At 49.2% G+C, this 10,398-nt stretch overlaps 2 protein-coding genes across 5 annotated transcripts in view; both read left to right on the top strand.

The window, feature by feature from the left end:
• nlk1 (nemo-like kinase, type 1) overlaps positions 1-6,111 on the top strand; it is a gene marked incomplete at its 5' end in the record, with an annotated part of 8,979 nt that extends 2,868 nt beyond the window's left edge. Inside the window, 5 exons of the mRNA XM_007543784.2 lie at positions 2,890-2,991; positions 3,161-3,247; positions 3,316-3,514; positions 3,584-3,677; positions 4,471-6,111. Of these exons, the coding sequence (XP_007543846.1) occupies positions 2,890-2,991; positions 3,161-3,247; positions 3,316-3,514; positions 3,584-3,677; positions 4,471-4,519 (531 nt within the window). The remainder of the gene's footprint in view (positions 1-2,889; positions 2,992-3,160; positions 3,248-3,315; positions 3,515-3,583; positions 3,678-4,470) is intronic.
• Positions 6,112-6,198: 87 nt separating this feature from the next.
• The window catches only part of tlcd3b (TLC domain containing 3B), a 46,333-nt gene continuing 42,133 nt past the window's right edge, over positions 6,199-10,398 (top strand). Inside the window, exons 1-6 of one of the 4 annotated variants that reach the window (XM_007543782.2) lie at positions 6,199-7,678; positions 8,215-8,298; positions 8,883-9,108; positions 9,636-9,731; positions 9,826-9,935; positions 10,233-10,392. In XM_007543782.2, the coding sequence (XP_007543844.1) occupies positions 7,560-7,678; positions 8,215-8,298; positions 8,883-9,108; positions 9,636-9,731; positions 9,826-9,935; positions 10,233-10,365 (768 nt within the window). In that variant the 5' untranslated portion in view covers positions 6,199-7,559 and the 3' untranslated portion in view covers positions 10,366-10,392. Of the gene's footprint in view, positions 8,133-8,188; positions 8,299-8,882; positions 9,109-9,635; positions 9,732-9,825; positions 9,936-10,232; positions 10,393-10,398 lie in introns of those variants that run through there. The other 3 variants (XM_016667104.1, XM_016667107.1, XM_016667106.1) reach the window with 3 other exon arrangements.

Genomic DNA, 10,398 nt, shown 5'->3' on the forward strand with positions numbered 1-10,398 from the left:
AAAGGATGCAGAGCCTGAATTCGGACACAGCTATTTTTTGTTAGACTCCCCCTAGTGGTCTGGAGCACTTCCGTTTTCAACACTTTTTGTTTGCCGCATTTAATTTGTGCGTGTGTCTTTTCTTTTGTTTGCATGTTTTCTCTTTTGCTGCGCATTTGCACCTGTCGGCCACCGTACAGTTTAGTTAGCATAGCTACCAATGACAGCAGATAAACGACAGCTTTAACAAATATGGAGAAAACATATTTTTTTATTAAAGTTATGTACTGCAGCTTGAATAAAATGCAGCTACATAGGATTTTGAGAAGTCTGGATTGCTTTATGTGTATTTGCATGTTGCTTTTGACTGTTGCTCATGGGGAGACATTTCAGTTTCAGGGTTTCCCCCAGAAAACTTGCTAAGCCCGGTGGTCGGGGCGTCGAGGCGGTCCACCGTGTTTTTGTATTAAAAGATGTTAAGTTGACAGGAAATGTAAAAATATTACGGTTTAATTATATGTTACAGGAAAAGATCTACAGTGAAATGCTATTTAAACCCACAACTAGTCTAAAAACAACAAATTTGTTCTTCTGTTTAATCCAAATTAAGTCAGCAGCTCCATCAGGCCCCCCAGGGCTTCAGGGGCCCCATAAACACTAATATTTTAAAACAGACCACAGATACATAAATGTTTATTGAGATTATCAATGCTGTTAAATTTTATTTAATTTTTTAGGCATACATAAATTAAATGACTTTAAATTGTTTAACATTTAAATACAAGCTTTTAAGGAGAAAGGTTTTAGCTTTCAAGTTTACTTTGTAGAACTTCAAAGAACAATATTCATAGTTATATTGTTTTGTTACCATAGAAACAATCTGATGCTGTGAGTTTAATCTTTGAATTTACAAATCCAAATTAGTAAACTGCGATTATAACTTATTGCTTTTTAGGCTGGCCAATTAAACTACTCCCTTCTCCCATGTTTCACTAAATCTAACACAGAAGCTGTTAGAGGTGCTGATGATTGTAGCAGCTAGAGGGGCCCCTAGTTAAAGTCTGTGCAAGGCCTCATCAGCCTTGGACCGGCCCTGCATGATGAGCTAAATCTGCTGCACTACGCAGAAATGAGCAACAAACGGAGATTTAATTCAATGCTGCTAATGTAGCTTTAGCAGCTCCAACATTTCGTGTCTGTTGAGTTTTTAATCATCACAGAAACTTTTCTGGTTGGTCGAGTTTATGGGACGAGTTTCTCAGATCTCCGTTCGCATTAACTCTAAGTGGACGACGCATTTGATATGGTTTGATGCATGGTGTAACCGGAAAAATAATACTAAAAATAATAATGAAATAAAATAATATAAAATCAGCGTGATGCGTGTCTCCGAGGAGAGCGTTAAAGCTCCTCACCGGGCTGAACCTGCATGATCAGGTTAGCGCTGCTCGTTATCCACAAACGCTCCAACCGGGACCAGACATGAACTCTACAGGGAAGACAGACACAGAGCCACACACTGGGCAGCTTGTTGAGATGGAAACGCCGCATATAATTGTTCGTTCACAAAGATAAATCATTCTCACCGNATTTGGCTTTACTAGTTGTTCCACTTCATGTCTGTTGAGTTTTTAATCGTCACAGAAACTTTTCTGGTTGGTCGAGTTTATGGGACTCGACCGTGTCTGACGTCACGAGTTTCTCAGATCTCTGCGCGCATTAACTCTAAGACAACGCATTTGATATGGTTTGATGCATCGTGTAACCAGAATAATACTAAAAATAATAATAAAGTAATATAAAATCAGCATGACTCCGAGGAGAGCGTTAAAGCTCCTCACCGGGCTGAACCTGCATGATCAGGTTAGCGCTGCTCGTTATCCACAAACGCTGCGGCCAACCGGGACCAGACATAAACTTTACAGGGAAGACGGACACAGAGCCACACGCTGGGCAGCGTGTTGAGATGCAAACGCCTCATATAATTGTTCGTTCACAAAGATAAATCATTCTCACCGCTCCACAACGCGCCTCTGAATTCACTACAAGTTATTCCTGCGGTTCACGTTGAGCTGCAACCAGAGCTACGCGGCGGGTTTTAAACTCCTACCTAGAGTTCTCCAGAGGATCATAATTCCTCACAGTAGGTTGATGTAAATATCCATACAGGTCAGCCTGAGTCCAGTTTGAATGAAAGGAGGCGCCAGCTGTGATTGGTCCGCGCTGTCGGGTTTAAATGCATAAACTATAAACCTATCCTTTAGGAATAAATCTGCTCTGCTAGTGAAATGCTCAGAGTAAAAGAGGTGCTTGCAGCCTGGCTTTAAACCCCCCCCAAGAAAAACAAACAAAATAAAAAAAAACGATTTTTTTTATTTTTTATTTTTATTTTTTCCTAGAAACGTAAACAAGCAACGCTTAGCCTGGCGGCGAGGCTACTAAAGCATGGCGGGCCACCAGGCTTATAATACACTGGGGGAAACCCTGAGTATCTAATAGAAAAAGTTTCAGCAACCTACCTGCATACTGGATGTGGACTGTTGGATGTTAAATTCATGAGCAGTAAATATTGTGCTAATTATCAGCATTGAACCAAAGGCAGCAAGGCAGATGCAGCCTTTAAAACTGTGATGCTTTTTAGGGTCACATAGACTCAAAAAATTGTAACAGCAGCTGCACAGGGGCCCAATTTAATTTTTTGTCAGGGGGCCCAAGATTCCTGGAGGCGCCCCTGCAGATGAATGAAAAGAGGGCCCTGTTCTGGGTCCAGTGGTTCCGGGTTGGTGCTGATTGGAGGTTTATGATATTTTCTCACCCTGAAACCATTTGTTGTTTGGCTGCTGGTCGATTGTTTTGAATGAATCTGGATCCAGAACCAGAACCGGTTCAACTGATTGTTCTTCTCTGCAGTTGGACCTGATCACGGACCTGCTGGGAACACCACCGCTGTCCGCCCTGGCGTTGGCCTGCGAAGGGGCCCGAGCCCACATCCTCAGGGGACCCCACAAGCCGGTAGGAGGTTCTGCCTGGCCCACCGATGCTACCAGAACCGGGGGGTTCTGGTGTTGGCCGTGTTGGGGCACGTGATGCTTCCTCACAGTCAGCTGAGCAGCGGCCAATCAGACGGCTCCGGGTTCCGGTTGGTTTTGGTCAGTAATGGGTTCTGGTTCTGGTTCTGCAGCCGTCGCTGTCGGTGCTCTACATGCTGTCGGACGGCGCTACCCACGAGGCCGTTCACCTGCTGTGCCGCATGCTGGTGTTTGACCCGGTGAGTGGTTCTGGTTCTGGTTGTGGTTCTGGGTCTGGTTCCGGGTCTCAGCCGGGTTCTGTGTGTAGGCCAAGCGGATCTCCGGCGGCGACGCGCTGTCCCACCCGTACCTGGATGAGGGCCGGCTGCGCTACCACACCTGCATGTGCCGCTGCTGCTACTCGGTGGCCGGCGGCCGCGTCTACACGCGCGACTTCGAGCCGGCGGCCGAGCGCCCCTTCAGCCACAGCTACGAGAACAGCCTGCTGTCTGTGTGGCAGGGCAAAGGTGGGTCGGAACCGGGCCCGGTCCGGGAACCTCCCGAACCGGGCCTGACGCTGCCGTCTGTCCTTCCAGAACTGATCCATCGCTTCATCACAGAGCACCAGCAGGGCAAGCGGGTCCCGCTCTGCATCAACCCCCAGAGCGCCGCCTTCAAGACCTTCATCAGGTGAGGGGGCGGGGTCTCCATGGCAACCGCCGCCTGGGGTCATCTGGGTGGGGGGAGTCCTGGATCTGGACCCTTTGCACGTGACGTCACACTCTTCAGTACTCCGCCATGTCGGCCGTCAAAGCCACCAATCCGCTGCTGGTCACCTCATGTCGCTTCAAGTTAGGTGATGTCACTTTAAAAATGTCCGCAGGGCGCCGCGCGGTCGGCTGCACCGACGGACAAGGACTGGACCAGACGTCCTATTGTATAACTTTTAATGATGGACAGCAGCTCATAAGGACAGGCAGATTTATACAACGTACCAAGATTAATGTCCATAAACGTCATGTCCAACAAGGAGAAGGTGGGCGACTCAGTAACCATGGAAACAGCGCTCCACCATCATGTAGCCTAGCAGGTTAGCATCTTCCGTACGTTTTTATTGCTGCTCCAGTGTAAAGGGAAACGCCAACAGTGACAGAGACACGAACCATGTGGTGTGAATTCAGGCAAAGTCGGACCAACTCAAGGTTCTGGTCGGTTTCTGAGCCAGCTGCTGTACATCCTGCGAGCCCAACCAGGTGAGTCCGGATCAAACGAGCTCGACAGGAACCAGAAGAAACTGGCAGAAACAGCTTGGGAACAGATTTCAATCGCTCTGTTCAGTCCATCAGAGACGTACTGCAAAGGGTCCAGATCCTGATCCGGGTCCAGATCCTGGTCATGTGATGTCATTGCTCTACTTCCTGTTGGGTCATGTGATGTCATTGCTCTACTTCTTGTTGGATCATGTGATGTCATCGGTCCTCAGGTCCACGGCGTGGCATTCCTCCAAGGTCTCCAGGAAGGAGGAGAGATGAAGGCTTCGGATCTCCATCATCATCATCAGCCGGCGGGCGAGTTAGCTCTCTCTCTCTCTCTCTCTCTCTCTCTGTCTCTCTCTCTGTGTACGACCCAAACGGACCGACCTCATGTTGATTTGTTCTGGTTCTGCCGGATCCACCTGGACACGCCCCCGGCGCCGAAGCCAAGCTGCTGCTGGAGCACTGGGACGGGTCAGAACCGGGTCAGAACCCGCCCGCCTCCTCTAATGCTCCTCATGTCTCACTGTGTTGTCGTTCTGTGGCGTTGCCATGGCGACAGTAGTGCAACCTCACCAGATGTAGCAGGTCTAACCACGCCGGTTCTGGTCCGGTTGTGACCCGGATCATCAAGAAAAAAAACGACTGGATTAACTCAGAGACCAGAACCTTTCATCTAACCCAAGTTAACCTCGGACCGGTACCAACTGGACCCTGTTACCTCAGAGTTCTGCAGAACTTTTGGACCGGGACCAGAACTCTGGATAGTTTTGTAACGTTCCTCCAGTTTTACCTCCTCCTCCATTTGTAACCCGGTTCTGACCCGGTTCTGGGAGCAGGACTTATCAGAGAAAATGCTGGTGTCTTAGTTCTGGTTCTGATCACTCCGGCGCCCAACTGGACCGGGTCTCAGAACCCGACCCGCTGCCGGTTCCTCCAGTGACCCAACAGAACCTCCCGTCCACAGCAGGACCGTTCGGACCTTCTGGTTCTGGTTTGGTTCCGGTTCTATTTCAAAATAAAATCACGACCCAAAAAACCAAAATGGAAGAAATCATGAGAAAACTTCTGGTTCTCCAAACGGTACCAGAGATCCGGGCCGGACCTGATTTAATTTGGACTGGCTGTGGTTCTGACAGGTCATCAGAACCAGGCCGCTGAGATGACAGAACCAGAACCAGAACCTGGGTTGCTGTTAAGACTGGGACCGGTTCTGGTTTCCAGCAGAATGACTTTGCCGACGGTCTGGGTCAGAACCGTCTGAAGGGAAGATCAGAACCGCCAAACCGGGTCGGGTCCAGAGTGTCGGAACCATGGCTCCCTGGAGGAACCTGCTGCTGACTTGGTTCCGTTTGACCCGAGGGCCCGGCTACAGTGGCACCAGAACCTCCTGTAAATGTGCATGTGTGTTTATTCCCTGTGAGGTCCAACAGAACCGGTCCAATAGAAACTGGTACCGCTTCATTCAGCCTCTTCCAGGAGGAGTTTTGTGTGATTCCTTTGGTTCTGGTTCCGGTTCCGGGTCCAGTTCTGGTTCTGGTTCTTTCCTGCAGTCTCCAGATTCTGGAGGAAAAATCTGTGACCTGGGATTACGGACTGGGCCGGTTCTGGTGGACCCAGAACAGAGCCGGAGGATCTGGTTGTAATCCGGTTCCTCTGCGTTGGTCAGAACCTCTAGAACCCGTTTTCCATTCTAGAACCTTTAGAACTCGATGTTTATTATTCTGAATATGGCTCCGATGTTTCTGTCCATTTTAGCTCAAAGTTCTGTTTGGTTCTGGTTCTGTTCTGGTTCTGGTTCTGTTCTGACAGATACTTGAATTTAGAATCAAACTAGTGATGGTGAATAAAGAAATGGACACTGGACCGGACGGTTCTGCTGGTTCTGCCGTGTCGTTTGTTCACCCGGGTCGGACCGGGTCGGGTCGGGTGTAGCTGCTGCCTTCTTCCTGAAGTAAATGTGAAGGTTTCTTCAGATCAGGAGGCCGATAAACGACTGAAACGTTTAAATATTAAGATGAACTCTAAGGACCCTGACCTCCAGTTTGGCTCTAGACGTTGCCATGGAGACGACTGATGGCGGGACAGGCGGCCACGAGACACAGCAGGTCACTGCTGAAAGCTAAGAGTATTCATAGAAAGTTGAGTGGAAGGAAAAAGTTACCCAGTTAGAACCGCAGCCTTGACTCGATAGTTTAGCAGAATCCAGTCAGCTCCTCCTGATTCGTCACTCTGGAACGTTTCTCCATGGATGGATGTGAATCTAATCCTGTTGCCATGGAGATTAAATTATTTCTCAACACTCCGGTTCCAGTCCAGTTCCTGTCTGGTTCCGGTCCAGCCCAGGTTTTGATGAGGAGTAACATGATGGAAAGCTTATAGCTGGTTTTCCATGAGACCGCCCCTTTAAAACAGAGCTGGTGTAGAAACAAGAGGTCTCACTCTGACAAGCAGTTAAAACCAGTTAGTTCTTTCTGCAGGGACATTTCTGTAGTTTAACTACCGAGCAGCACGTCATGATAAAATGACTCAAAGCTAAAGTACAAAGAACTGTTCAGTGAAGCTGCTATTGAAAAGTAAATTTATTTCATTTACTCATCAAGTGAAACATAGATAACTGAAGTTTTAACACCTTTATTTCTCTTCATCATGACGATTTTCTTATAAATAAAAACACATTAAAGATCAGAATATTACAGCAAATGATTTTGGGAAACAGAAACGTCTTCTTACTGAGAAGTTTGTATAAAACTTCATAAAAGGCCATTTTTAAAGTGGTTCAATAAATCGCTTCTCCTGATTAACTGAATGTTACTGACTGCGGTCGCCATGACAACACAACCTTGGCTATGAAAATAAATCTGCTCAGGATTTTAATGAAAGTAACTGATCTCATTAAAGCTCTGCATGAAATCTGGATTCTCACCGGATCCAGATTAAAATTCAGGAACATTTTATTAATCCCAACCAGAGATTAAACCTGATGGAGTTATGCGAGTACAAGCTGAGTTCTGATTGGCTGGCTGACATTTAGGGGGTGGAGCTTCAGCATGCTGTGTCTGGGTCTGGTTCTGGTTCTGGGCTGAAACTGAGGGACAGAAACAGAGAAGCTCTGAAGACAGAACTGCTCCTGGTCCGGTTCTGATGCGGTCCAGAACTGGCCCTGATCCTCCCCTGGGGATTAGCTCCTCCCCCATCACCTCTCCTCCTCTCCAGGTGGCTGCAGGAAGCTCCGCCCCTCTGATCCTCTCTCTGAGCTGCTGACACACACACTCTCTCTCTCTCCCCGTCTCTCTTGCCCCGGTCCGGTCCGGTCAGCATGCTGGGCCTGCTGGCTGCTGGTTCCATTTTCTTCCCGGGAATCTTCCTGGCATCAAAGCAAATCCTGGAGCAGCTCATGGGATGGAGTGAGGTGGACGCCGTGGTGATCTCTGCACGGTGACACACACACACTGAGACACACACACATCCCTGTTATGCAAACTGAGGACTTTGCATTCCCCTCCATCCATTTCTCTGTGTTTATTTATTCGGTTGTTTCCTCTGATCCAAACCATCACTAGTCTGTTCCCTGGACCAGAACCAGAACTCCCACCTGGGCTCCTCTATATGTACCATGTAAGAGCACACACCCTCCTGATCCGGTCCGGATTGGGTCCAGTTTGGTCTGATTGCTTGTCTCAGTTTCTGATTGTTCTGGTTTTGATTTGTTTCTTCATTAACTAATGGTTCTGGTTCTGGTTCTGGTCCGGTTTCCATTCTCTCGTTTTGTGCTGCCCCCCCTTCCCGGTAATGAACCGGAAATAAAGCTGTGTGTAACTATGGCAACGACATGGCAGCCATTATTGCCTAGTAGATGGTCAAGGCAGTTACCATGGCAACCAAGAGTCAGGGTCCCTCAGTGTCCAGAGGACAACATTCATGTCCCAGTCTAACCAGTGCTCCCAGTCTAACCAGTGCTCCCTGTCCTCCAGTCTGGTGTCATCTCTCCAGGCCGTCATGGCGTCCTCGGCCGGATGGACCATCGTCTCGTCCTGCAGGGATGTTATGGAGGACAGGTGAGGACGTCCTGCTTAGTTTTCCTCCAGTGTCACTGTAAAAAGATTAATTTGTCCTCCTGTGATGACATCATCAGATGACATCATCAGTTCCTGTCAGCCTGTAATCTAATTACCAATCTGGGATTATCGAGCCGAGCGGCAGGTTATTTCAGTCGCTGGCTGATCCTCCTCGCTGAGCATGCTGGGAAACGGTGGGGGGGGGGTTTACTGGTTTCCTGATTTCCCAGTCAAAGTTCAGCACTGGTCCGACTCCCATTTGGTTACCAAATCACAGCGAGAGCAGAAAGGAACTCTGGGAGAGCGAGGCTCGCCTGAGGGATTATTATTATTATTATTGTTGTTATTGTGGATTTTACATTATTTAGATTCAATCTGTGCTTTTCAGATTAAATTATTATTTTCATAATTACTGATTATTTTTCAGTAATTGTTCAAACATTCAACTGAACAGAACCAGAACCGACTGGGTCAGCAGAACCTGCTGCTAGTTCTGGGTGTTTCTGGGAGTCCAGAATGACCCGGTTCTGTTGGTTCTGATGACCCAGCGGGCATCTTTGACCCGTTCTGCTTCCCCTCCTCAGACACTGGCTGACCGACGCCTACATCCTGTTCGCCACGCCGTATTTCTGCTACGACCTCTTGGCCATGTTCCTGTGCTACTGGTTCAGGCTGCGGGTCAAAGGTCACCAGGAGGCGGGGCCTGACGGTGGCTCGGTGCGCACCGCGATGTTGGGTTTCCTGCGCCGGGAGGTTCTGATGGTTCTGCATCACGTCTTCATGGTGGCCTTCTGCTGCCCCGCCTCTCTGGTAACCATGGCAACGCTGGATCCAGTTCAGGAAGAAACTGGAACCAGTTGGATGAGAAACTGGAGAATGTCTGACATCACATGTAAAGTTCTCCAACTTCTTCATCTGTGGTTCTTTTTTCTATTCTGGCCCGGTTCAATATCGGGTCAGAACCAAGAGGTTCTGGTCCAAAAGCCTGACTGAACTGTTCGTTAAGCCAGCTCTAATCTAGATCTGAAACCAGATTAAACCTAAAAATCAATTCAGTTTGAAACTAAAACTGAAATTTAAATGTTAAAAACTGAGTCAGAACCGGGTCCCAGTTCTGCTGGTTCATACCAGGCCAGAGGAGTTCTGTTGGAGCCTGTAATGAAGCCTCCAGCCTGGAGGTGGCGCCACCAGTCTGTTAAATAGCCTCATTAACTGACTGTGAAACCAGGTTCTGGTTCTGGAGAGAAGAGCCTGTTAAAGATGAGACAGAACCGCCTGGTCCAGATGGGTCAGGGAGCCGTCCATAGGTCGCTGACCCCTGACCTCTCTCCTTCCAGGTGTGGCGCCAGGGGCGGGGCGATTACTTCCAGGGCCTTTTGTTCCTGGCTGAGCTCAGCACGCCGTCTGTCTGTCTGGGGAAAGTTCTGATCCAGGTAACCTCATGCACTGGACCCGGTCTGACCCAACAGAACTGCTCAGAGTCCGGTCGGGTCCAGGTGTTTGTACCTGACCAGGTGTCTCCATCAGTTCCAGAGGCAGGACTGGCTGCTGCATCGGGTCAACGGCGCCGCCCTTCTGCTCAGCTTCTTCTGCTGCAGAGTTCTGCTCTTCCCCTACCTGTACTATGCCTACAGCAGGTAACCTGACCTCTCTGACCTCACCTGACCTCACCTGACCTCTCTGACCTCACCTGACCTCACCTGACCTCTCTGACCTCACCTGACCTCTCTGACCTCACCTGACCTCACCTGACCTCTCTGACCTCACCTGACCTCACCTGATCTCTCTGACCTCACCTGACCTCTCTGACCTCGGGTCGGCCTGCTGGCAGGTGAAGCTGACATGAGGAGGTCAGGAGCTTCACTGATCCTATTTACCTCAGATCATCTGTTATTATTCAAGCTGACCACAGCGCCCCCTGTCTGCTGCTGCAGGTACGCCTCCATCCCGCTGTACCGGGTCCCCCTGGTGGCCCCCTGGCAGTGCAACCTGGGGGCCGCCCTGCTGTGGCCCCTGCAGCTCTACTGGTTCAGCCTGATCTGCAGAGGAGCTCTGAGGGGACGCTGAGGGGACAGGGGGACGCTGAGGGGACAGGGGGAC

This window comes from Poecilia formosa, unplaced genomic scaffold (genome assembly GCF_000485575.1).
Source record: "Poecilia formosa unplaced genomic scaffold, Poecilia_formosa-5.1.2 Scaffold905, whole genome shotgun sequence".
Lineage (NCBI taxonomy): Eukaryota > Metazoa > Chordata > Actinopteri > Cyprinodontiformes > Poeciliidae > Poecilia > Poecilia formosa.